Source organism: Dunckerocampus dactyliophorus, chromosome 11, assembly GCF_027744805.1.
Source record: "Dunckerocampus dactyliophorus isolate RoL2022-P2 chromosome 11, RoL_Ddac_1.1, whole genome shotgun sequence".
NCBI lineage: Eukaryota > Metazoa > Chordata > Actinopteri > Syngnathiformes > Syngnathidae > Dunckerocampus > Dunckerocampus dactyliophorus.
The window spans coordinates 29,879,282-29,904,830 of NC_072829.1; the positions used below are offsets into that span (position 1 = coordinate 29,879,282).

General features: G+C 42.5%; 4 protein-coding genes across 10 annotated transcripts in view; 3 read left to right on the forward strand and 1 right to left on the reverse strand.

The window, feature by feature from the left end:
- The window catches only part of LOC129189809 (HIV Tat-specific factor 1 homolog), a 7,376-nt gene extending 1,374 nt beyond the window's left edge, over window positions 1-6,002 (reverse strand). The window contains exons 1-8 of one of the 5 annotated variants that reach the window (XM_054791909.1): window positions 5,860-6,002; window positions 2,702-2,848; window positions 2,570-2,626; window positions 2,319-2,472; window positions 1,832-2,234; window positions 1,647-1,767; window positions 204-830; window positions 2-145 (exon numbers count right to left, since the gene is read on the reverse strand). In XM_054791909.1, the coding sequence (XP_054647884.1) occupies window positions 2-145; window positions 204-830; window positions 1,647-1,767; window positions 1,832-2,234; window positions 2,319-2,472; window positions 2,570-2,626; window positions 2,702-2,799 (1,604 nt within the window). In that variant the 5' untranslated portion in view covers window positions 2,800-2,848; window positions 5,860-6,002. Of the gene's footprint in view, window position 1; window positions 146-203; window positions 831-1,646; window positions 1,768-1,831; window positions 2,235-2,318; window positions 2,627-2,701; window positions 3,772-5,859 lie in introns of those variants that run through there. The other 4 variants (XM_054791908.1, XM_054791910.1, XM_054791907.1 and 1 more) reach the window with 4 other exon arrangements.
- Window positions 3,049-5,053, forward strand: zdhhc24 (zinc finger DHHC-type containing 24). Its single transcript, XM_054791915.1, has 3 exons — window positions 3,049-3,807; window positions 3,894-4,171; window positions 4,249-5,053. The coding sequence occupies exons 1-3, from the start codon at window positions 3,503-3,505 to the stop codon at window positions 4,539-4,541; spliced, it is 876 nt and encodes a 291-aa protein (XP_054647890.1). The 5' UTR covers window positions 3,049-3,502; the 3' UTR covers window positions 4,542-5,053.
- LOC129189812 (uncharacterized) lies at window positions 5,571-11,822 on the forward strand. Of its 2 annotated transcripts, XM_054791912.1 has the most exons (11): window positions 5,571-5,769; window positions 5,889-6,047; window positions 6,945-7,059; window positions 7,152-7,202; window positions 8,305-8,382; window positions 8,462-8,518; window positions 8,594-8,653; window positions 9,557-9,621; window positions 10,089-10,224; window positions 10,347-10,402; window positions 11,564-11,822. In XM_054791912.1, the coding sequence occupies exons 1-11, from the start codon at window positions 5,747-5,749 to the stop codon at window positions 11,763-11,765; spliced, it is 1,002 nt and encodes a 333-aa protein (XP_054647887.1). In that variant the 5' UTR covers window positions 5,571-5,746; the 3' UTR covers window positions 11,766-11,822. The 2 variants fall into 2 exon arrangements, with proteins under 2 accessions (XP_054647887.1, XP_054647889.1); XM_054791914.1 differs by lacking the exon at window positions 10,347-10,402.
- Window positions 11,823-12,985: 1,163 nt separating this feature from the next.
- The window catches only part of LOC129189768 (sodium/potassium/calcium exchanger 3-like), a 29,587-nt gene continuing 17,023 nt past the window's right edge, over window positions 12,986-25,549 (forward strand). Inside the window, exons 1-11 of one of the 2 annotated variants that reach the window (XM_054791824.1) lie at window positions 12,986-13,630; window positions 13,792-13,887; window positions 17,135-17,211; window positions 17,313-17,387; window positions 17,469-17,553; window positions 18,731-18,834; window positions 18,937-19,011; window positions 19,176-19,201; window positions 19,347-19,400; window positions 23,669-23,805; window positions 23,927-24,096. In XM_054791824.1, coding sequence (XP_054647799.1) covers window positions 13,522-13,630; window positions 13,792-13,887; window positions 17,135-17,211; window positions 17,313-17,387; window positions 17,469-17,553; window positions 18,731-18,834; window positions 18,937-19,011; window positions 19,176-19,201; window positions 19,347-19,400; window positions 23,669-23,805; window positions 23,927-24,096 — 1,008 coding nt within the window. In that variant the 5' untranslated portion in view covers window positions 12,986-13,521. The remainder of the gene's footprint in view (window positions 13,631-13,791; window positions 13,888-17,134; window positions 17,212-17,312; window positions 17,388-17,468; window positions 17,554-18,730; window positions 18,835-18,936; window positions 19,012-19,175; window positions 19,202-19,346; window positions 19,401-23,668; window positions 23,806-23,926; window positions 24,097-25,549) is intronic. The other variant, XM_054791825.1, reaches the window with a different exon arrangement.

Here is a 25,549-nt window from a genome sequence, read left to right on the forward strand (position 1 = left end):
CACTCTTTTCTTTGCTGCGTGTTGAGGTGCAAGGAGATTCTCTATATCATCATCAAAAACGTCACTCGAGTCTTCATCAGATGTTGCTGTTCTGCTTTCCTCCTTCCCGTCGGAAGCCTCTTCAGGGATAACGTGCACCTCAGGTCTGAAAGCACATCCACTGTGTTCACTTCTGCAATGTAAACGAAAAGCCATCGTCTTACTTGTTCTGTGGAGGTGAGATGATGCTGTCATCTGAGTCGCTCTCCTCCTGCGCCTCTTCTGCTTTCTCCTCACTCGTTGGCTCGCCACAGACCTCCTCTTCATCAGACTCCTCGTCCACCTCTTCTACACTCTCGTCTTCTTCCTCATCCTGCAATGAAACTGAATCTGGTTTTCTCTTTTTGTTCGTCTTTTCTGAACAGTCGTCACCATCTTCTTCCTTCTCATCCTCCGGTGATGTCTCTTCATCCTCTGTCGTTTCACTTCTTTCAGACGCCTCCTCTCTGCTCTCTTCTTCCTTTCCCTCCAGCTCTTCATCCTCACCACTGTCTTCTTCCTTACTTAGTTCTTCGTCATGTGCCTTGTCTTTCACAACTTTTTTGCTTCCGCTGTTCGACCCCGAATCATCTCCGCTGCTTCCCGATTGGTTCAAATGTGTCTGACTCCTTGCGTCTTCACATGTGCACTCACTGAGAGAATGACTCTTTGAACTTTCACTCTTTGGCTTTGGTGATCCAGCCATGAGCCCCCTGACGTTCCTCCTCTTCCTCCTGCCGGTGCTGCCTTTGGGTGATGAGGATTCACTTTCAGACGTGTGAGCCACTGGAGCTGAAGACCTCCTGGATGGTCTGGCAGACAAGCACAGGCTATTATAATACCGTAACGCGAGTAATTACAGCCAGAGCGTTTATGTGCCTAAACCGCAAAGAGGACAGGCCGTTAATTGGAGAGAGGCTGTTTCCAAAATTTGAAAAGTCATCATTGGGGTGTCACAGGACACTCGGTGTATGAGACATGACGATACACAAGATTGGGTTGACAAGAACGAAACAAGATTTTAACTTGAATTTTAAGAAAAGTACAGTGAAACAATATATTGCAATCTACTAATTGTATTTCTATTACGTTGCACTCTGTGTATGTTGCACCCACTGAAACAAAGGCTATGTTCACACAGATTTTTTTTTTTCTCATACGTGACCTGTATGTGATTTCCCCACCCCCCATGTCAGTGTTTGTTCTGTGGAACAAACACGCCAAGGTGCTGAAACCAATGCACAGAGTGAACTCTCTTCCTGCCTGTTTAGAGGTTTAGAGGTTCTCCTCTCATTCATGCGGAAGTGGTAAGTTTTTGCCTTCTTCCCCACTCCGTTTGAAACACTTAAGTTTAGAATGAGTAAGTTGGAGAGGCTAACTAGTTAGCTTGCTATGCTAGAGGCGGCCGTCTGTTGCAGTGATCACACAGCCCGCACAATGTGATGTAAACAAAGAATAGTAGGCGTGTTAATGGGATGTTATTTAATGTCTACAGGTTTCTAATGTTAAGGCCCGTATTAAAGTCACAAAGAAGTTTTATGTGTTTAACTACCATGAGCAGCTACCATTTATAAATTAGATAAAAGATTAGAAATATTTGAGTGAGTGTATTCAAAATGAAGTCTTACTCCTGAGAGCCGTGCCTCTCTGAAGAGGTGCTTCCTTTCTTGCTCCTCTTCTCGCTCTTCACCTGTCTCGATTCTGTACTGCTGCTTCCTACACTTTCTGCATGCTGACTGGATAGACGGACTATGAAACAAAGCAGTAATTACATACAACGCCAGGCAAAGCTGTGGGTGTTTACTATTCCTACCTGGCTGAACGTCAAGCTCCTGTAATAAATGACTACTCTTTCTACTAGAGCTGCTGCTGCTTGTCCCAGCACCCTGTGTTGGGGATTCCTTAATGTAGAGATGACCATGCAGATCGTCAGAACATGAGGATATCCCAGTAGAGGACCAGCGGCTGTCATCCTGATTGGAAGCCCAGTTTGGTGCCTTTTGCACAGGCCAGCACTGGGGACGTGATGGAGGAGCAATGAAGTGCTGAAGAAACGTTGGTATAGATGGAGGGATTATGGAACCAGGGATGGGATCGTGGGCTGACTGGGTGCACAGATGCTTCGGTTGTGTCATCCTGTGATGAGCTTCTGTTTTCTCCTTGAGTTGTTTCTGCCAATAGGGGGAGTTCTCCTCCAAATAGTGCTCGTACTCCAACTGCAGGGGTCAAACTGTTAGGTCAGCATCAAAGCTTTGCATTCAAAACGGCTTCTGTGATGTTTAAATGTCTGAAATCTCTACCCGAATGGTTTTCATGGCAGCGGTAGCAGACACCATCTCTCTCAGCGTGTCTTGAGCTCTGTCAAACTGCTGCAGCAGCTCTTTGTTGTGATGCCGGGCCGCACGCTCTCTGCCCTTTAACTCCTGCCAGCGCTGTTGCAGACGCATCATTCTACTAAAATGTGAACCATTCAGCCACAGTCCAGTGAATAAAGATGTGCACAAAAATAATTTGTTTCTCACAAGAGATAGTGTAAAGTGGATATACGTACAGCTCTTGGTGCCTCTCAGTTGAAAAGTCATATGGTAACACAATTGACTTCTGGAAACTAGAAAGTGGTAACAATTTTAACTGTTCAACAAGATAGAATAATAAAAATCCATACCTGCACTAAGAGTCCTACCTCTTTTTGTGAGCATTTCCTCTCTGATTTCTATAAATGTTTACATTTGTGCCATTCAGACAACCAAATGACAGTAAATTATCCTTCGGTTTCGCCATGGCTGCAGACTTTCAGTGGCCCACAAGAGATTAACAGGGATTAAGGTGGCTTTGGGGGAGGGAGCAGAGGCAGAAAAACCAGCATTAAAACGTAAATTCATATAATACATCTCTACATGTTGAGCAATGTCCAATTTACTGTAGTCTTTCACTACTGGACTGTGTTATGCTTGGGACCGTCACGAATAAAAGATGGAACAGTTGCACTGCGGCCGTATTTTTATGTAACACAGCTAGCAGAAACCATTTCCGAGTCTTACGATTTTGTACATTTTTATTTTTTTACATTTTCAACACTTGTCATTGCGGTGAATATCTTTGAAAGTCATCCTGTATGGGCATTGTTTTCCACGTTAATGAAAGAAATATACATTTTTTTAAATTGTTCCGCTTACGGTGGTGTAGCAGGCTAGCCCGGATGGGACGTCGCAACATCTGCCTCGGTCCAGCCGCAGCAGAAACGATAGACAGGTTTTCACAAGGAAATATGAGATATTATTGTTAACTTAATATTTGCCGTTAAAATAGTTTGTCCAACGACCCATTACCAAATATAGTATCGTCCCTCCCGTGCCGATCTATGTTGGATGGGAATTAAGATTGCTACCTACTACTACAAGTACTACTACCACCACCACCACCACCACCACGGCGCGTCTGTCAAACCAGTCATTCCATTAAGAAGTGTACACAACCGGAAGACATGACGAGCTACGCCACCAAGATGTTTGGCAAGGTGGAGAAGATGTGTTACCACCTCCCCGTGGTCCTCAACACCTTCCTGGTCTTCTCCATTACCGGGGAGGTGAGCTACCTGGTGCTGGTCGAGGCGCCGCTGGAGGCTGACCAGAGGAAAACAGTGTGGTCCTCATGGTGGAAGTCCATGCACCTGCTGGCTCAATACTTCATGCTGGGAAACATCTGCTGGAACGCCATGCTCTTTGTCAGAACTAGCCCCAGCATCAAGGGCGTGTTCTTTGGAGGGGATAGTGTGGGGCAAGGATGGAAGTAAGAAGGTTGCAGATGTGATAGGCTTTTTGTTATTACAGTATTCATTTGTACTTCTGTTTATCTTTCTTTTTAATAACCTACAGGTACTGTTACACCTGTGAGACACACACTCCTCCACGCTGCTCCCATTGCTATGACTGCAACGCGTGCATGCTTCGCCGGGACCACCACTGCGTGTTCTTTGGCCAGTGCGTGGGTTTCCGAAACTACCGTTACTTCCTGAGCTGCTTGCTCTTCATGTGGTCGGGGCTCCTGTACGCCACACTGATGAATGCCGAGGTCTTCATTGTCATACTGAAGGAAGGAGTGACTGTACACAGTATCCTGTTGCTGCTCATACCATGGATCATGTTGGTTTCAGGTACTGAACAGTTATTTCGTCGCACCACTTATGGTGTTTATACTAACTCATGGCCAAGTCATTGTCTCTCCCACCAGGCCAGGTCTCTGCACGTGCATTCGCCTTCGCCTTCATCGCTGACACGTGCGTCGTAGGCCTCCTGCTAGTTTCTGCCTTCTTCTTCTTCCATCTCTTCCTGCTTTTCCGGGGACAAACCACCAGGGAGTGGTACTCGTCCCGCAGGCCCTACAACCTCGGACCTTTCAGCAACTTGCGTCACACATTAGGCAGACGCTGGTACCTCTGCTGGCTCTGCCCGCTCATCCCATCACCGCTACCAGGGGATGGGATCCACTTCCAGGTGACGGGATCCCTGGATCCTACCCGGTAATGAGATTGGGGACTGGAAAGATCTCAGTTTGAGTTTAAAGTGGTTGAAGGAGGACTGGACTACAATACTTTACTGCATTGCTTCTTTGAATGTGAGGCTGGACTCTAAATGCCACACACAAGCACTCGTCATTAACTTGGGATGATGATGGTGGCTGCTAGCCGCTGTACGTAAATCCCAGGATATTGAGTACATTATCACTGAACAAATAGCATTTTTGTTTTGTTTGAAATTTAGAGAACCGGCACACCAACGCAACATTGACAGGCCTTCACAGTGTGTCCATCAGAACCAGCTGGACCAGTTGCCTTATGAAATCTATTTTAATTGCCCTTTTGTCAGGTTTTTTTAAAAAAAAAAATTGTCTTTTGATCAAGGTCACATACAGCCCAAAATATTTTCTCAGTGCTTTTTCGTTCTGTCAGTATGCTTTCTCACTTTGTTTTTAGATATGCTGTATTGTGTTGAAATACTTTTTTGGAAATGCTGAAATAAATGGTGCATATATGGTATTGTTTAATTTTTACTCTCGGACTTTGCATTAAAGTATTTGAAATACTGTATATGTACAGTATTGGGTTTTGCTGAAGAGGCGCCTACTCAGGGAGTAACGTGAAAGCAACAGAAAAATTACTTATTTGGGGGGGTATTTTTCAGTGGAAATATTCATACAAAAATCAGCAGTGTCAGTCAAAGTTTAACTTTTCATTTTCTGTCATGTACGAGCATAAGCACTTACATGAAATTCTTTGGAAATTGGAAATGGCAACTTATTGACGCCCCTTATTAAACCGGCACTAGCTTGGAGAGTTGAAGCTAACGGTCAACTTATAGTCAAAACAGGGGTTGGGTTTACGAAAAGCCTTAGGGAAAAATAACAGACCTACTATCTTCAGTTAATGTCAGTTTGTTGTCGTGTATAAGTTAATTTTGTCGGGCAAAAATGTTTATTGGTTTTAAACATACGTGCTAGCTAGGTTTGCTTAGCATAGCTACACGATAGCCATTTTCCCACAGGTTCAAAAGCAGTTGTTCCCAGGAAACAGTTTTTTGGTTTTGTTTTACTCGTCACTGTTGCTGCTAAATTTCTTTTTTTTGGGGGGGGGGGTGTCAAACGTAACTTAAAAATAATGTTGTTTGATTAGTTGTTTACAGTTGTATGTCTGTCTTGTGGCCATTTGTTTCTTGTTGCCAGGCAGGACTAAATGGATGTCTTTGAGGAAAATATGTAAGTCATTGTCAGTTGACATGCACTACACAGGGAAACCTTGCTGAATTGAGCAATAATTGTAAATGGCTGCATTCTACTGCATTTCACCATTTGCTCGTATTTGTATATTTGCGCAGGACCCCAAAGGCGATGCTTGAAAAGATCTCAGAGCTTGCCCACAGTCACAGGAAGCTGATGGTTGTAAACGCTGAGCTGAGAGAACTGCTTGATGCAGCGGACGATGAGCTGACACTGATGCGATCAGAAAACGACGCTCTGAGAAAACAAGTGAAGACGTAAGACATTGTTTAACTTCTGTGCTGTTCTTTTGATTTGGTCCTTACCCTTCCTCTATGCTTATATGAAGACCAACTGTGTTATTGCTGTAAAGTATGTATGTATGTGCTGTATATTTCCAGAAAAAAAACTGCGTCTCAGCTTTGTGATACAAGTAGAAAAGCCTGTTATTGTTACCCACTTTTGCTGTCATTTTATCTTTTATTATCTTTCTTCTTAAGTAATCTTGGTAAATTTTCTTTTTGTAATGGTATAACTTTATGTCCATTTTCAAAATTTTGCTGATTTCCTAATTTTCCTTTTAACATTTTTTTGTATTTTTTTCCCTTAATATTTCAACTCTGTGATACTGAAAGTTATTTTTGTAAAATTATGACTTTTTTTCTCGTTAAAATTCGACTTTTTTCTGTTAATATTTTTGCTTTCCTTTATTCGCATAAAATTGAAACTGTTTTTTTTTTACATTTTTGTAGTTGTTTTTTTTTAATTGTCTAACTCTTTCAAATTTTTCTGATAATATTTTTACGTTATTGTCGTAACATTGAAACTTTTTCTCCAACCTAATTTTCCTAAAATTGTATTGTCTCTCATGTTTCTCAATAAAAATATGTTATTCTTGTAAAATGACGACTTTTTCTCGCCGTTTTTTTTTTTTTATTATGAGGGAAATTACAGATTTCAAAATTGTTACTGTTTTTTTGTTGTTTGTTTTTAAGTTTTCTTTGTATTTTGAGAATGTGCCGCAGGCCAATGAAAAATAGCAACTGGCCGCACTTTGGACACCCTCGCTGTAAAGCGTTCCTTTTTCATTCCTTCAAGGAGCTACAGTCATTTTGGGGCTTTTTACAACGTAATTGTGTGCAGGAATGCCTATTGACATCTTTCTTTGTCTGCAGGATGGAGCAGGTCATCACAGTTGGCCTGCAGGGAGAAACAGAGCCTTACGGGGCGCACCTGGGTCATGATCTTGATGTAAAGCAAAGAAACACTGAAAATAAGGTGCAAGAACTGGTGAGTGAATGCATGCATCTGCGTTGGTACGGCGTGTCAAAACATTCGCTTTAGTTGCAATCTACTCATCTGTGCTTCTTTCCTGTGTGCAGGAGATGGAATCCTTGGTGATGAAGGAACAAAATGCGGGACTGACGTCAGAGGTTTGTCTTTTTTCCTAAAAGATCTAAATGGAAGAAAATCTAAATAACAGTACGGTCGCTGCTCGTTTATCGCGGTCAATTGGTTCCAGACCTTACTGTGATAAGTGAATTTCCGCAATGTAGGATTCAATATTAAGAAACAGAATATTTTTGTAGTTAGAGCATAGAAAACCTGTTTGTGGCTTTCTAAATATGGGTTTTAATAGTATTAGAGCCCTGTAGACATGAAACAACATCCCTATTGTCGTGTTTACATTCCTATTATTCTTTGTTTACATCCCATTGCGCAGGATTACTGCAGGGACGTAACAGACGGCCGCCGCTAGCATAGAAAGCTACCGAGCTAACTAGTGAGCCTTTCCAATTTACTTAACTGAAGTGTTTCAAACGGAGAGGGGAAGAAGGACAAAGAAGCCAAAAACTTACCACTTCCACACAGAATGAGAGGAGAACCTTTTTTTCACTGAATTGTAGCCATGGCATGTCCGTCTCAGTCCGTCTCAAAGTCATGGAATTTTTTTAGTGCTTAGCGTATGAACGCCGATACAGACCAAGCCTGGCCCTTTAAGAAGAATTGCATTGTGGGAAGTTGAGTGTCTATCTCTTCCCTCTCTCCTCTCTCTGCACCGCCCATTGTTTTCTGCGTCCTGATTGGCTGTAGACCATTGTCAATCAATCTCCTTCCTGCTGTCCTGCCATGTCTCCTGTGTCATCGCTAGCTTGCTTGTGTGTTTTAACAAGGATACAGAAACACTACCGTACAGCCGGACGGCGCCAGGACGGGAAGGCATGGTCACAGGAGTGAAATATGCGTGAACGACTTCACGACTTCTTGTGTTGATCATTAAAATTCAAACAAAGGTTTGACGAGAGAAATGTGATAAAATGTTATTGCCTGTCTGAGACAAGTGTACCAAGTGTTTGGTGAGGGCTTTTACAGCCTTAAAACATGCACACTAATTGTAAAAAAAAAAAAAATGAAGTTGGCTACTTCGCAGATTTCACTTATTGCGGGCTATTTTGGGAACCTATCCCCCACGATAAACGAGGGAACACTGTATAGCGAGAGATGACTGTATTATTAATGTATTCATGTTTTCAGGTTCAGAGCCTCCAGGAGCAAAGCAAGAAGGACAAGATAAGCTTGAAGAGGTTCAGTGTTGCTATTCAGAATCTGGAGGTAACATCCCCAATAATCCTGGTGTCCGTGCACCCTTGGGAGTTTGGGATACTGTATGTTTCTTTGGGTGTGTTATCAGTTTTGCGTAGAAGAGGCTCAGGTAGGACTGCAGCAAAGGGATGAGATTATTCAACAGGTAAATGGCAGACACAAAATGACAAGACTTCTATTGTCGCTGTTTTTCATGATGTGACGTGCTTTTGTCTGGTAGAACAAGCTGCAATTAAAACAAGCAGAAGAAACTGTAGAGGAGTACTTCAACATCATCAAGGTAGGTTAGGTCTTTCACAGTCGTCTCTTCAGCAGGCAGTTGAGGGCAACAGAGGCTCGCTTGACACGCGTCATTGATACTGCATGTTGACAGCATTCATGATGAATAACACTTTTTGCTTTAAAGTGTATGACCAACGTTAATATGATAAGCTAACGCTCTACTATCATAGTGACTCTACCAGCTACTGTATGCTGATGTTGTGTATCGTTCATTTAAATTGCCACACGGGGAAAATCACTACCCAGCACACAATAATTTGCAGTTACCAGACAGTATCTGGTAGGGGTGTCACAAGACACTCCGTTCACGGGACGATATGAGATTTTAACATTACTTTTAGGAAAAGCATATGAAAAAGTATAAACTATATATGACAACATACTGCAGTCTACTCATTTAATTTCTAGTACGTTACCTTGCGTTCTTTTCACGAGGCTACACTTTACTGCACTCTTGTGTGTATGCCAGCGGCCCTGCCTCCCCCCACCGAGACAAAAAGATCGTATGACTGAAAGAAGGGCTCACTCCGTTCATGACGCTCTATGGAACAAACGCGCCAAGGTGCTGAAACCAATGCACAGAGTGAACTCCCGAGACGAGGGAAACAGACACGCATGCACATGGTGACATATTTAGGCCGGAAAAATGATCTGGTTCATTTTCGTTTATCGTGTGATTAATTAATTAATAAATTAGCATCCCAGGCCTAGTGTCCGCGAGACCTGTGTGGTCCTGAACGAGAAATCTTGTCACGTTTTAATCTTGTGAGATCTTGTGACGCCCCTAGTATCTGGTCGTGTACGTATGACAGACAGAATAAAGAAAAGGCATATCATCCATGTTTGCTTTATTCATGTCTTTATGGTTACACCTGAGCTGTTTGCATTCTTTGCTCTTCAGGATCTCAGGCTGACCAACCAGGAGCTGAAGAGTCAGTTAGAGGACAGAGAGGACGAGGCGTCACTGTAAGAGTAAGCTCAAAATACCGCATTGACCCGAATATAAGACGACGCCTCACAGCCCCGTCCCAAATGTATTTTTAAAAAATGAATATCATATTTCTTAGCTGGTCGAGTTGTTTGGTGACTCCGCTTCATTGATCACCATTATCTTAAAACCCGCATCATAACCCCTTTGTAGTTTGATCACTTGCCAACAAACGTTATACTTTTCCCGGTGGTCCCCGTGTTGCATCTCTCCAGGTCACTGGTGTACGTGAGTGACAGGGAGAAACGTTCTTTGGTGCCACCCTCTGGTTTGCATGTATAAATCTCCAGACCCCAAATATAAGACGACTTGTCTTTTTTCATATTTTTCTCGGGAAAAAAAATACTGTCTCACATTTGGGCCAATTTGGTATTCGCTTTCAAGAAGCACTTGAACTGAGTCGTCTGTGTGCACTTACTGATTTGTGGTTGTCGCTGGTTTTCAGTGACTCTCGCAATGACTTGATGGGAGAAAAGGAGGCATCAAATATTCCCGGGATGTCTTTCGCAGAGGAAGTTAAGCTGCTCGCCTCCACAGTGGAGATGAAAAGCCTGTTGGTACCCTGCAAGGATTCAAGTCATGTATGGAGCCATTCTAATATTAAAATAGCTTATATGTGGGTCACCATTACATTTGGCCAGTTTTACTACTACAGTACGAGTAATTTAGGAGGGGTGTGATGTACATATGGGTTTGTGTACAGGAGGAAACTCAGGCTAAGGAATCAACCAGTCCTCCAGTCAAGCCTGAAACAAGCAAGTAAATGTTCCACAACATGTAGTCATGGCCAAACGTTTTAAGAATGCACCAATATTCATTTTCACAAAGCCTGCAGCCTCAGTTTTTATGATGACAATTTGCATATACTCCAGAATGTCATGAAAAGTGATAAGATGCATGGCAGTTAATTGCAATGTCCTTCTTTGTCATAAAAATGAACTTAATCCCCAAAACACCATTTCCACTGCATTTCAGCCCTGCCACAAAAAGACCAGCTGCCGTCATGTTAGTGATTCCCTGGTTAACATAGGTGAGAGTGTTGACAAGAGATGACTCTGTCATCCTGACGGAGTGACAATAACAGAGTGGAAGGTTTAAAAAGAGGGGTGGTGCATGAAATCCTTTGTTTTTCCTCTGTTAACCATGGTTTCCTGCAAGGAACACGTGCAGTCATCATTGCTTAGCACAAGAAGGGCTTCACAGGCAAGGATATTGCTGCTAGTAGGATGGTACTGAAAACAACCATTTGTCAGATCATACAGAACATCAAGGATAGAGGTTCAGTTGTTGTGAAGAAGGCTTCAGGGCCCCCAAGAAAGTCTGTCTACAAAAGTTGATTTAGCTGCGGCAAGCGCATCTCGCACAGTGAGGCAAAGACTTTTGGAAGATAGCCTGGTGTCAAGAAGGGCGCAAAGAAGTCACTTCTCTCCAGGAAAAACATCAGGGACAGACTGGTAATCTGCAGAAGACACATGTATTGGACTCCTGAAGACTGGGGTAAAACCATTTTCTCTTATGAATCCCCTTTCTAATTGGGGCATCCAGAAAGCTGCTTGTCCACAGAAGAAAAGTTGAGCGCTTCCATCAGTCCAGTGCCATGCCAACAGTAAAGCATCCTGAAATCATTCATGTGTGGGGTTTCTCAGCCAAGGGAGTGGGCTCACTCACAATTTTGCCTATGATACCAAAGCAACCTCTCCCAACCATTCAAGAAGAGTGTGGGGATGAACAATGTCTTTTCCAAAGGCAAAAGTTAGAACTAAGTGGCTTTGGGAACAACATAGTAACATCTGACGAAAAGATCTAAAAACACTGAAACAGCAAACTTTCATTCTCAAAACTGTTGGCCCCAAGTGTAGAGAATCGTATGCACTTTTCATTCATCATTCTTGCCCACGTATTCTCTCTCTGATGTTATAGGTGTACACAAGCCAAGAAGTCCACCAACCACAAAGTGTTTGTGCTCGTCATTGTGGCCGTCATCACCGTTTTGCTCGTTGCAGCTGCAGGGCGCTGTGCACGAAGCGCAGACTTTCTCTCCATTGACAACCTGTGGAGGAGCGTACGCCTGACACTACAGCCTTACTTTAGCGTGCACTACGGGGCCTTGCCTCCTGTCTGACACAAACTCTTCTTTTTGTTGTAAACTTTGGATTCATTGCTTGTGATAACACACTTTTCTGTGGCATGTGGCATTTAATTGTACATCAAGTCAAATTACAATTACACTTCCTTTGGAAAACTTGCGTTTGTAGTCGTTTGGCTATGTTTTTGCTTGGTCACGTTACTTTTTTTTTCCCTCAAGGTAACACACATTCCAGTTGCATCAAACAAAATCCTTTCTGATGGGTTACATTGTGCTCATCTACAACCTTTCTTCTATTGTTGTTTAACTCATTCAATCCCATCTGTGTTTCAAAAGACAGGCCCTTCAGTAGCGGCCGTTGAAGACCATTTTAACTGATCTTTCAAGGCACACAGATTATTGTGTTCTATGGTTATACACGTCATGGAAAAATGATTAGACCACGCTTGTTTCTTCATTTTCTCGTTCCTTTGAATGCCTGATACTACTAAAGGTACCTTTGTTTGGACAAATATAACAATGACAACAATAATAGATCATGAGAGTTGAAAGCTACAGCTATTCAGCTAAGAACTGAAGAGAGTTTGGTTATTATCAAGAAACCATGGAAGTTGCTAGATATCAGCTCCTAAATTCAACTCTTATGAGCTTATTTGTTATCATCATTACATTTGTCCAAACACACGTACCGTTAGTTGTACCAGGCATTAAAATGGATCCATAAACTGAAGAAAGGAGGGTGCTTGAATCGACTATATACGTGGAACCTACCAAAGGAAAGATTAAATCAGGAAAAAAAAGTTTGTTTCTACCTTTTCCCGTTCTTTAGTAATCAGCAGTAGAACATAGCTAAGTTTCAGGAAAATATCCGTTCCTAACCAGAAAAGGGAGAAAACCAGCTTATTGTGTAAAGATACATTTCAAGCTTAACTTTCACTTTAACACAAATGTTTTGCTCCAAAATATTCAAACAACCATAGTTCAACATAATACAAAAATGGGTTGTTTTTATAGGAAAATAACAATGTAGTTACAAAAATAAAACACCATAAACTACTTAGAACTTTCACATATGGAACCAAACTGTTGGTGTGTGTGTGTTAAAATGTCCCTACAATGCGTAACCTTCTGCACACGACACTCCACGCCGAGATCTTATCAAATGCACTTCTTGTGTCTTTACGACTGCTTCAAATGTGACATCTTTTAGTGTGAAGCTGTGGCATCACCTCTTTGCCTCTCGCGCAAAGAACACAAAAGACGTCACGTCTTTGGGATCGGGCGTTCGGGTTTATAAAAACGTAAAAATACGTCTTTGGCTTTGAATGGGTTTAGGCTCCATCTTCAAATCTAAGCAAAATCTCTTCCCCCACACCCAGACCTACTCTGCTGTATCCGCCCACTCGAGACGCCGACGCCCCCTGGTGGTGTGTACTATCGCACCAGTCATCCGCCTCCTATCTCATCGATCGTGTAATCAGATGTTTGTTCTTTTGGGCGTGAGAGATGTAAGAGCACCCTTTTCGATCATCATTTCCACTTAGGACCTGACTGGTGTTTCGCCTGAAGTGTAGCCCCGGATCCCTTCCATCCTGGTAGGATGCTGTGATGTATTTGACGGGCTGATCTCGACTCTCTCCCGTATCCTGCCGCAGAGAAAAAGCTACAAAAGCGACCACTTAAAATTCATAGCAACAGGCAGTTTTGACCAATTTCCTGGCAAGGGGGACTAGGACCAGGAGGCGTGAGAAGGAGAGGCGACATGTACTGAACGCAGAGGCCGACCGGCGGAATGAAGGCGGCGAGGAGACCGAGGCAGACACTGCTCCTCCCCCGGCTCTGCGTCTGTGCTGTCGGTCTGCTTGCAGCCGCCTGGGTGTTGCATCTCCATGATGGCACAGGTGCTTTACATCCGACATATTACCTTAAACTTTGCTTGATAATATTTTGTACAAATATAAAACGGAAGTATTTGCGCATATTATTATTACTGTGTCCCGATCAGCAGCTATGATCTTACACGTCTAATAATGTCTGTTTTTATGTCAACCTATATTTACAGACTCTAATGGACCCACTGGGGACGGTGACATCTTCTTCTCCAAAAAGGAGGTCAGCACACAGAAAGATAACAACCAAACCACAGATGCTAAATCTGGTAAGACATCCAATCCTTTCATATTATGCAGTTACTTTTGTACAATAGGAAAACATATGCAAAAACCTGTATTCAGCCCCCGTTGATTAACTCATTCAATCCCAGCCATTTTTCAAACGACAACCCCCTCAGTACAGGACGTTTGAGATGATTTTGACTGATTATTGTGTTCTATGGTTATATAAACATGGAACCTACCAAAAGCAACGTTTGACTTCAGTCTTTCATCAGGAAAAAAAGTTTGTTTCTACCTTTTTCCGTTGTGTAGTAATCAGCAGTAGAACATAGGTGCGTTTCAGGAAAAAAGGGAGAAAAACAGATACATTTCAAGCATAACGTTCACTTTGACACAAATATTCTTTTCTTTTTTGACAGCTCAAACATCTAAACAACTATACCACATCATAAACAACACAAAAAAGCTGTTGTATTACATCAAGATTACAATTTATTATCGAATATAACGCCATGAACTGTTTACAGTTTTCACATTTGGAACTGAACTGTGTGTGTGTGCGCATGCATGCGTTAAAATGTCCTCACAGTGCGTCACCACACTTTCTCACGTCCTCCTTCCTGTCATGTGTAATTCTTTCATTCACATGATGGCTGCCGAACTCTTATCAAATGCACTTCTGCCATCTTGTGGCTGTTTTTATGGCTTAAAAGTGCTCTGAAATGTTCATGCATTGGTGGAGAGTTGCATGGTCGCCTCTTTTTGCCTCTCATGTAAAAGACGTATGAATAAGTTGTTGGGATCGGGCGTTCGGGATTGTAAAAACGTACAAATACGTCTTTGGTGTTGAATGAGTTAACATCTGAACATGCATGAATAGGGCATACATGAATAATCTTTAAACACCACTGTGTGCATTGTGTGCCAAGACAACGTGTGTCCCACAAGCACAACATTCACCGCCCCAAACTCCGCACATGGAGATGTGAAGGCACACTGAGCCTTTGAGGGAAGCGGTTGCTAAGAAACTGAAGGATGCCTCTCAAGTTGGAATCTGCACGAATCAAAGCGCCAGTGACCTGCTGTAATGACCTGCCGTTTGGTGTCCCTCTTCATCAGACGCGCTCTCAGCACTTAAACGTGTTTGTCTGCTGTCATATTTGAGACAGATACTGAGAGGAGAGGAGGTACAATTTGATTATAGATAAAATACTTGTAACTTGAGGGTCTTGGAGACTTTTCGGTGGCGCAGCAACACAGAATTCAATCAAGAAGACATGCTGGCGCCGTTAAACAAGATGCGTATTTGACCGCACAATGGCTCATCAGTCCAAAATCACCCCTTCTGTCACACTTGAGTTAAACCGTCTGACCTCTCGGACAATGTCACTGAAGGATACGTTCAGCTTAGCGGCTTGCCAAGGAAGTGGGTGAATTGGTAGAAGCGTGGAAAATGGCAGATCATGAGGAGTCTCAAGGAAAAAAAGGATACAATTATATTAAAATGCTGAGTCACACACTGACCCAAAGTTCCAAGGAAGGTTTGTAATCTTGGAGTAAGACAAAAAGACAAAATTAGTGGGAAAAAGTCGATTTTCCGTCCAGTGATAATAACGCACAGATAATATGAATTATTAGAACTGTCAAAAATAGTGCATTAACGGCGGCAACCAATTTATTCAATTAATTACATTCAAATTTGTACCTTCATTAACGCATGCTTGATCATTTCAAACCACATTTCTTTGTTATGATGGCAGACGGAGCCGCAGTAGCGTCCCCAGAGTCACACAGAGTCGACAGCTGTTTAATAACTTCATCCTGACCTGAACACATCAACAACGGTGCAGTTCCGACACCTTATATGTACAGTGTTCCCTCGTTTATCACGGGGGATAGCTTCCCAAAATAGCCTGCAGGAAGTGAAATCCGTGAAGTAGCCAACTATATGTTTGTACAATTATTATATACTGTATGTTTTCAGGCTGCAAAAGCTCTCACCATACACTTTATACACTTTTCTCAGACAGGCAATAACATTTTATCACATTTCTCTTTCTCTTGTTTAAACACTCTCAAAATTCAAATTTCATTCGAATTTTAATGATCAACTGAGATTGGACACAAGAAATGAAGTGACTTGTGCATATTTCACACCTCTGATCGTGGCTTGTCCTGGCGCCGTTAGGCTGGAGCGTTTTTGTATCCTTGTTAAAACATATTCCTCCTCCTCATCCTCCATTAACCGAAAAGGCGCCCTACTCAGTCAGCATGCTAGCGATCATACAACAGGAAAAAGAAGTCCTGCACGAAGATTGATTTTACAGTGGTCTACAGCCAATCAGAACGCAGAACACAAGGGCCGGGTTCTCCCTCAGCCAATCAGGACTGTTGTGGTTCTATATTTACTGAGACAAACTGGACAGTCTTCAACTCTCACATGAGTATACAACACGCTCTCCTGGTCGCAGTAGTAAGTACAATAACAGACACGTGCAGCAGAGCACCACAGATCACTCTAATACACCACAAGGACGCACAACACAATGTACGTTCATACGCTGTTAAAAAAAAACATGCAAAATTTTTTCCGCGAAAGGTGAACCGCGATGTAGCGAGGGAACACTGTATCTCCAACTCAAAAATACGTCTCGAGTCCGCTTGTGCTGGGAACAACACTTCTTCATTGTCACCATACGACTGCTAGATGCGGTCATGGACAATCCAAAAATCACAACAGTGCCTTTAATATGCATGTATGTGTGGTCTAAATCAACAGAAAGACAAAGAAAAACAGCGAGCGGATATTCTTATCTCTCACTAACGTAACTCTTACTGCGGGGAAGCACAATTTGCTGCATTACAGTATGCTCGGAAACCCCAGAAAATGCATCTACACTCAAAACATGTGAATTCACCTCAAGTTACATGGTGTCTTTGAATGCAAACCTTCATGGCTCATAATAACGTGATTTAAGTGTTAGTCTGCTACCATTAAAAAGACTAGTGTTAGCCAAATACATTTTCAGACATGTGTGCCACCTTTTGGCGTGATTTCAACTTTCAGTTCATTTGGAGCTGTAATACATTCAGGTATACGTTGCTGTATCCTGTCATGTTCTTCAGAAAATACAGCACAAATATATTAAATATTTCTCACATAGTGGTAAATGGTGATTAATTGTGATTAATTAATTTGAAAAGCAATTAATTTGATTGAAATGTTGGACAGCCCTGTAAATGATTGGCGTTCCGGTGAAACGCTGCTATTTGTTGTTTTCTGTTGTTCAGCCATCAGTGAGTTCCCTGAAGACATTTTCACTCTGGAGCAGAGGAGACAAGGAGCAGTCGTCCTTCATGTTCTGTGTGTGAGTTATCACATGGCTGAGATTGAACACTGAAGCGGCTCCTCTTGTTGTTGTTGTTGTTCTGTTCTAATTAACACAGAGGCCACATGATATCTTTACAGGCTGTCTACATGTTTCACGCACTGGCCATCGTGTGTGATGTTTACTTCGTGCCATCGCTGGAAAAAATCTCAGAGGTTTGTTGGAAGCTTTATTGCGATGTATGTCCAAATGATGTTGAGTAGAACACCTTGATTGACCCCTTGTCTGTCCTTTAGAACCTGCACCTCAGCCAGGATGTTGCTGGGGCAACCTTCATGGCAGCTGGAAGCTCCGCCCCCGAGCTCTTCACCTCTTTGATTGGTCAGTTTCATATATTATGCACTCCGGGGTTAACAGATGATGGCGCTCCATCAGCATCAACATCTTCACCTGATTGGTCTGATGGTCTTGCAGTGCGAGTGGAACATCTTGGCTTTGACTCTTAGTCTGGGCTGTCCAAACCTTTGATGAAAATGAAAGGATACGGGCGCCACTTTTACATTTTTAAACCAACCCAACTTGGTGTTATTGGTGATGAAGCGTATTGGTATTATTATATTTTCTCCTTTCATTACACTTTTTTTACAGATATTTAAACTTTCTCCTCTTGGAATATTATTACTTTTTTGTCATAATGTTTTGACTTTGTTTTTGTAAAATGACAGTCTTTTTTTTCCTTAATTTTTGAGACTGCAACTTTGTTTCTTATAATGTTGCTGCTTTTAGAATGTCATGCATTTTTTCTTTAATATTTAATCTCCATGCTGCTTATTTTTCATAATATTAACACTTTATTGTGGCTTTTTTTTCTCCTTACAATACAACTTTTTTCTCTTAATATTTCACTTTATTCTTGTAAAATTAGTTGTTGTATTTTTTTTTACACTTTTGCAGTTGTCAATTTTGTTGTCATATTTTTGACTTGACTCCAACAGTATTTTTACTGTATTCTCGTGACATGGTATCTTTTTCCGCAACCTAAGTTTCCTAAAATGAGAACTTTTTTTGTTGTTTTGCTTGGTTATCTTAATATTTCTCTTTTAAATAATCTTTTTTTCTCTCATTTCATGTGGGTGTGGTCAGCTTTTGCAGCAGTAAGCCGATGGCGCTGCTGCAAGGATGAGGGCAGACATTCCACGTCAGAGAAAACATTTGAAGACAATGTAGCTGATTGTCAAAGACGGCCTTTTGCTTTCCCGTAGTTCTTTGTTGAAACCACATGACGGCTTTGCCTCATTTTTCAGAGAAAGTTGAAGCCATTTCTAGGTAACAAGTTTTAAGACTGCGTGGCGCTTTGGTGTGATGTGGTCGTAAGAAAAAGAGGACGCCTTTACCGCGTGTCATGACTTCAATCAATCAGTGCTGCTGCTAAAACGTATGGCTGTCAAAGGTTTGGACACGCCTTCCACCTTCAAGCGGGCTTCACGTGAAAATGTTGGGGTATTTTCACCTCACGCTATTTTTATTCGATATTTTCCCCATCTCCATCTGCTTTCAGGAGTGTTTATCACGAAAGGGGACGTAGGCGTGGGAACAATCGTGGGATCGGCGGTCTTTAACATCCTGGTCATCATTGGCATCTGTGGCGTCTTTGCAGGACAGGTCACACACACACACACACACACACACACACACACACACACACACAGCAAAAGCCGAACCTCCGAGAAATGAAAGTCAGACGTTTCTGTCTTCTCCCTCCAGCCGATCTCTCTGAGCTGGTGGCCTCTTTTCCGTGATGCCGTCTTTTACATCCTGTCCATCATTGTGCTCATCCTGGTAAGAAATCCCAGCAGCACATTCCTCCAATATTTTCATCTCTCCATCGCAATTTACACCTCCACAGTAACACAGCAGTCCCACTGGGGCTGTTTACGAGCAATCCTTGATAACCCCAACCTGGCTGCAGTCTGATTCAGGTCTGTTTTTGTGTCAACTTGCAGGTGATCTACGATGAGAGAGTCCAGTGGTAGGATTTTTGCATATGAGCTCCATTGTTCAAGTTCCATTAGTGAATTTCTCAGCGTGTGTGTGTGTGTGTGTGTGTGTGTGTGTGTGTGTGTGTGTGTGTGTGTGTGTGTGTGTGTGTGTGTGTGTGTCTGTAAATCTTTTAGGTGGGAGACCATTGTCCTGATCTCCATGTATGGAATATACATCATCATTATGAAGTAAGTCCACGTTTCCCACCTTCACATTGTTTCAACCTGGGGCGCCCAAAGTTTTCTAGTGAGGGCCACGTAGTGAAAAATCAAAGGGTACAACTTTGCCACTATGCTAAGGAGTTAGATATGTTTCAAGAAAAAACTGCATCTCAGCTTTGTCGTACAGGTGAAAAAAACAATTATTCGAATCAACTTTGTTCTCGTTCTCCCATTTTTGCTGTTTTGTTTTCCAAATATTTAAACTTTCTTCTCAACTCATTCAATCCCAGCCATTTTGCAAAAGACAGCCCCTTCAGTACCGACCATTTTAGACGATTTTGACTGATTTCTCAAGGCACACCGAACATTGTGTTCTATGGCTATATTACATAAACGTGGAAGAAGCTAGCTTGCTTATGAGCTTCTAACAAAGAAGCTAGCTTGCTAATGGGCTTATAACAAAGAAGCTAGCTTGCTAATGGGCTTCTAACAAAGAAGCTAGCTTGCTTATGAGCGTCTAACAAAGAAGCTAGCTTGCTAATGGGCTTCTAACAAAGAAGCTAGCTTGCTAATGGGCTTCTAACAAAGAAGCTAGCTTGCTAATGGGCTTCTAACAAAGAAGCTAGCTTGCTTATGAGCGTCTAACAAAGAAGCTAGCTTGCTAATGGGCTTCTAACAAAGAAGCTAGCTTGCTAATGGGCTTCTAACAAAGAAGCTAGCTTGCTAATGGGCTTCTAACAAAGAAGCTAGCTTGCTTATGAGCGTCTAACAAAGAAGCTAGCTTGCTAATGGGCTTCTAACAAAGAAGCTAGCTTGCTTATGAGCGTCTAACAAAGAAGCTAGCTTGCTAATGGGCTTCTAACAAAGAAGCTAGCTTGCTAATGGGCTTCTAACAAAGAAGCTAGCTTGCTTATGAGCTTCTAACAAAGAAGCTAGCTTGCTAATGGGCTTCTAACAAAGAAGCTAGCTTGCTAATGGGCTTCTAACAAAGAAGCTAGCTTGCTTATGAGCGTCTAACAAAGAAGCTAGCTTGCTAATGGGCTTCTAACAAAGAAGCTAGCTTGCTAATGGGCTTCTAACAAAGAAGCTAGCTTGCTTATGAGCGTCTAACAAAGAAGCTAGCTTGCTAATGGGCTTCTAACAAAGAAGCTAGCTTGCTTATGAGCGTCTAACAAAGAAGCTAGCTTGCTAATGGGCTTCTAACAAAGAAGCTAGCTTGCTAATGGGCTTCTAACAAAGAAGCTAGCTTGCTAATGGGCTTCTAACAAAGAAGCTAGCTTGCTAATGGGCTTCTAACAAAGAAGCTAGCTTGCTTATGAGCGTCTAACAAAGAAGCTAGCTTGCTAATGGGCTTCTAACAAAGAAGCTAGCTTGCTAATGGGCTTCTAACAAAGAAGCTAGCTTGCTTATGAGCGTCTAACAAAGAAGCTAGCTTGCTAATGGGCTTCTAACAAAGAAGCTAGCTTGCTAATGGGCTTCTAACAAAGAAGCTAGCTTGCTTATGAGCGTCTAACAAAGAAGCTAGCTTGCTAATGGGCTTCTAACAAAGAAGCTAGCTTGCTAATGGGCTTCTAACAAAGAAGCTAGCTTGCTAATGGGCTTCTAACAAAGAAGCTAGCTTGCTTATGAGCGTCTAACAAAGAAGCTAGCTTGCTAATGGGCTTCTAACAAAGAAGCTAGCTTGCTAATGGGCTTCTAACAAAGAAGCTAGCTTGCTTATGAGCGTCTAACAAAGAAGCTAGCTTGCTAATGGGCTTCTAACAAAGAAGCTAGCTTGCTAATGGGCTTCTAACAAAGAAGCTAGCTTGCTTATGAGCGTCTAACAAAGAAGCTAGCTTGCTAATGGGCTTCTAACAAAGAAGCTAGCTTGCTTATGAGCGTCTAACAAAGAAGCTAGCTTGCTAATGGGCTTCTAACAAAGAAGCTAGCTTGCTAATGGGCTTCTAACAAAGAAGCTAGCTTGCTTATGAGCTTCTAACAAAGAAGCTAGCTTGCTAATGGGCTTCTAACAAAGAAGCTAGCTTGCTAATGGGCTTCTAACAAAGAAGCTAGCTTGCTTATGAGCGTCTAACAAAGAAGCTAGCTTGCTAATGGGCTTCTAACAAAGAAGCTAGCTTGCTTATGAGCGTCTAACAAAGAAGCTAGCTTGCTAATGGGCTTCTAACAAAGAAGCTAGCTTGCTAATGGGCTTCTAACAAAGAAGCTAGCTTGCTTATGAGCTTCTAACAAAGAAGCTAGCTTGCTAATGGGCTTCTAACAAAGAAGCTAGCTTGCTAATGGGCTTCTAACAAAGAAGCTAGCTTGCTTATGAGCGTCTAACAAAGAAGCTAGCTTGCTAATGGGCTTCTAACAAAGAAGCTAGCTTGCTAATGGGCTTCTAACAAAGAAGCTAGCTTGCTTATGAGCTTCTAACAAAGAAGCTAGCTTGCTAATGGGCTTCTAACAAAGAAGCTAGCTTGCTAATGGGCTTCTAACAAAGAAGCTAGCTTGCTTATGAGCTTCTAACAAAGAAGCTAGCTTGCTAATGGGCTTCTAACAAAGAAGCTTGCTTGCTAATGGGCTTCTAACAAAGAAGCTAGCTTGCTTATGAGCTTCTAACAAAGAAGCTAGCTTGCTAATGGGCTTCTAACAAAGAAGCTTGCTTGCTAATGGGCTTCTAACAAAGAAGCTAGCTTGCTTATGAGCTTCTAACAAAGAAGCTAGCTTGCTAATGGGCTTCTAACAAAGAAGCTAGCTTGCTAATGGGCTTCTAACAAAGAAGCTAGCTTGCTTATGAGCTTCTAACAAAGAAGCTAGCTTGCTAATGGGCTTCTAACAAAGAAGCTAGCTTGCTTATGAGCTTCTAACAAAGAAGCTAGCTTGCTTATGAGCTTCTAACAAAGAAGCTAGCTTGCTAATGGGCTTCTAACAAAGAAGCTAGCTTGCTAATGGGCTTCTAACAAAGAAGCTAGCTTGCTTATGAGCTTCTAACAAAGAAGCTAGCTTGCTAATGGGCTTCTAACAAAGAAGCTAGCTTGCTAATGGGCTTCTAACAAAGAAGCTAGCTTGCTTATGAGCTTCTAACAAAGAAGCTAGCTTGCTAATGGGCTTCTAACAAAGAAGCTAGCTTGCTTATGAGCTTCTAACAAAGAAGCTAGCTTGCTTATGAGCTTCTAACAAAGAAGCTAGCTTGCTAATGGGCTTCTAACAAAGAAGCTAGCTTGCTAATGGGCTTCTAACAAAGAAGCTAGCTTGCTTATGAGCTTCTAACAAAGAAGCTAGCTTGCTAATGGGCTTCTAACAAAGAAGCTAGCTTGCTAATGGGCTTCTAACAAAGAAGCTAGCTTGCTTATGAGCTTCTAACAAAGAAGCTAGCTTGCTAATGGGCTTCTAACAAAGAAGCTTGCTTGCTAATGGGCTTCTAACAAAGAAGCTAGCTTGCTTATGAGCTTCTAACAAAGAAGCTAGCTTGCTAATGGGCTTCTAACAAAGAAGCTTGCTTGCTAATGGGCTTCTAACAAAGAAGCTAGCTTGCTTATGAGCTTCTAACAAAGAAGCTAGCTTGCTAATGGGCTTCTAACAAAGAAGCTAGCTTGCTAATGGGCTTCTAACAAAGAAGCTAGCTTGCTTATGAGCTTCTAACAAAGAAGCTAGCTTGCTAATGGGCTTCTAACAAAGAAGCTAGCTTGCTTATGAGCTTCTAACAAAGAAGCTAGCTTGCTTATGAGCTTCTAACAAAGAAGCTAGCTTGCTAATGGGCTTCTAACAAAGAAGCTAGCTTGCTAATGGGCTTCTAACAAAGAAGCTAGCTTGCTAATGGGCAACCGGATCCTGAAGTCAGCTACGAAGCATCACAAGCGGTTGGCTCTCATAAATGTTAACACAAAACATGTTTTTGTAGTTTTACATGCATAAAACAATTCTAAATGCATACAAATGACGAATGAAAGGCATAAATAAACATTTAAGGTTACTTTTATCTGAATTGAAGATGTGATTGATGTTCCCAAAGACACACGTCTTCAATGAAGGTAAAAGTAACCTTAAATGGTCATTTATCCCTTTCATTCATCATTTCTATGCGTTTATATGCATTAGGGATTGTTTAATGCATGTAAAACTATGAAAATGTGTTTTGTGTTAAGATTTTGGGCTCTCTGGAACTGATGAATTGGATTTACATGATTCCTTGTGGGAAAAATGGATTCAGTTAGCGTCCATTTTGGTTAAGAGTCAGACCTTCTGGAAGGAATGAATGACGCTGACCGAGGTTCCACTGGATAGCAATATCAGTGTGTGTTTGTGTTTGTGTTTAGGTTCAACGGATCACTGTGCAGCCTGGCAGAGAGACACTGCAGCCGCTCAGGGCAGCCATGTTTGAGCAGCCTGCGTCGTGCTACGGCGGTGGGGAATGCTGCAGACTGCGATGCCGACATTGTGCCGCTGAAGTCAGGTGCGTATGTCTGTCTGTAATCGCGAATTAGGTTGCCCCCGTGGGAATCTGAACTAGAACCGGGCTACTTTGAGTACTCCGCTTTCTTAACTTTTTTTCCCTTCTTCCTCTTTTTCACCAGACACTTGCGCGGCGGTCGGCCAAGAATCGAGCGTGGTGATGGTGGATGAGCTGCTCAGCCTGCAGCCGCACCAGCTCACGTTCTCAGAGGCAAGCCTCCGCCTTCTCATCACTTCGCATTTCCCCCCCTACACCCGCATGCGCATGGCAGGACGCATGGTCATCAACGAGGTACATTGGACGCGCTTGCACCCTTTTACTAACGTCCTTGCTCCGGTTGGTGGGCTTCCAAAGGTGCTAGTGGACCAAACAGACACATGCTGGTGAGCGGTGCAGCTGCTGTGGGCTTAGGCATCCGCAGACATAGTACAGGCCAAAGGTCAGGACACACCTTCTCATTCAATGCCTTTTCTTTATTTTCATGACTATTTGCATTGTAGATTCTCAAAAACACTCGTGGAATTATGTACTTAACAAAAAAGTGTGAAATAACTCCAAATATGTCTTATATTTTACACATACCGTACATTTTATGTCTTAAAATTGTTTTTGACAGCGCTGCAAACCTTTGGTGTTGTCTCAGTGACGTTCATGAGGTACTCACCTGAGATGGTTTTCTCATCACAGGTATGCCTTGTCAGGGTTACTTCGTTTTTTATTAATAGGGTTGTGTTGTGTGTCCAAACCTTTGGCCTGTACTGTTTTAGCATCTGAACTTGTTAAAACGGGTTGGAATTGCTCTTTTTTTCATAGGGCTCAATTACATTGACCAGTGAATGACAGCCACGGCCTTATGGACAGTTGCCCAGGGTGGCATTCTCTTGGGGGGTGATGCCATGCGTGTATGGGGGGGTTTGGGTGCATGCAGAAAACCTCAAGAAAGCGGAGTACTCAAAGTAGCCCGGTTCGAGTTCATATTCCCACGGGGGGAGGACAGACAGACATACGCACCTGACTTCAGCAGCGCGTGAATGTCGGCAGCCCCCGGGTCAATTCTAGGGTTAAAAACAGTAAATTCATAAAACAGATTTCACTGAGAATATTCTATTCATGATATCGCAGACCAAGAGTCTCAAACATGTGATTTCTCTACTAAAATGTGAAGTAACAGAAGAAAAGAGGGAAATTGGGAGTCCGTATGAGTTGGTTTAGCCTTGGCTGCTGCTTGAGTGACGACAATCAAGTGCTGTTATTTTTTGTCAACAAAACATGAAAAAGAGAAAGTCAAAGTCATCAGGTGCACAATTTAGAAAGAAGAGGAAAGAAGAACGGGCGCCAAAGATCAAAGTATAACGTAGTCTGTCCGCCCAGGGCGTCATTCAAGCCACAACCGCCACTGGCCACCGATCAGTATCGGCCAATTTCCAAGGAAAAGCACATGATCGGCATATGCATATGCTGCCCTAATATTTAGCTATGTTCGGGCCCCCCTTGGAATTGTCCTAACTTTTCCCTGGCATACGGCGCCTGGCCAACAGCACTCATCATAAATCCATTGAAGGTTAATCCATGTGATTGGATCGGCCTGTTTCACTCATGGGTGATCGGTATCGGAATCGGCAGCATGAGATCCTGATCGGAGCATCCCTACTGTGAATATTTTTTGGGAATGTGTCACGACACAGACGGGCTAACTAACGCTTCAGGTCAAGATGGGCGGTCCCCCCGCACCTCAAAGAGGACA

Coding starts and splice junctions, on each gene's coding strand:
- zdhhc24 (XM_054791915.1), top strand. CDS start 3,503: ATGACGAGCTACGCCACCAAGATGTTTGGCAAGGTGGAGAAGATGTGT. Junction 3,808..3,893: donor AGTGTGGGGCAAGGATGGAA/GTAAGAAGGTTG, acceptor AATAACCTACAG/GTACTGTTACACCTGTGAGA. Junction 4,172..4,248: donor ATGGATCATGTTGGTTTCAG/GTACTGAACAGT, acceptor CTCTCCCACCAG/GCCAGGTCTCTGCACGTGCA.
- LOC129189812 (XM_054791912.1), top strand. CDS start 5,747: ATGGATGTCTTTGAGGAAAATAT. Junction 5,770..5,888: donor GATGTCTTTGAGGAAAATAT/GTAAGTCATTGT, acceptor ATATTTGCGCAG/GACCCCAAAGGCGATGCTTG. Junction 6,048..6,944: donor CTGAGAAAACAAGTGAAGAC/GTAAGACATTGT, acceptor CTTTGTCTGCAG/GATGGAGCAGGTCATCACAG.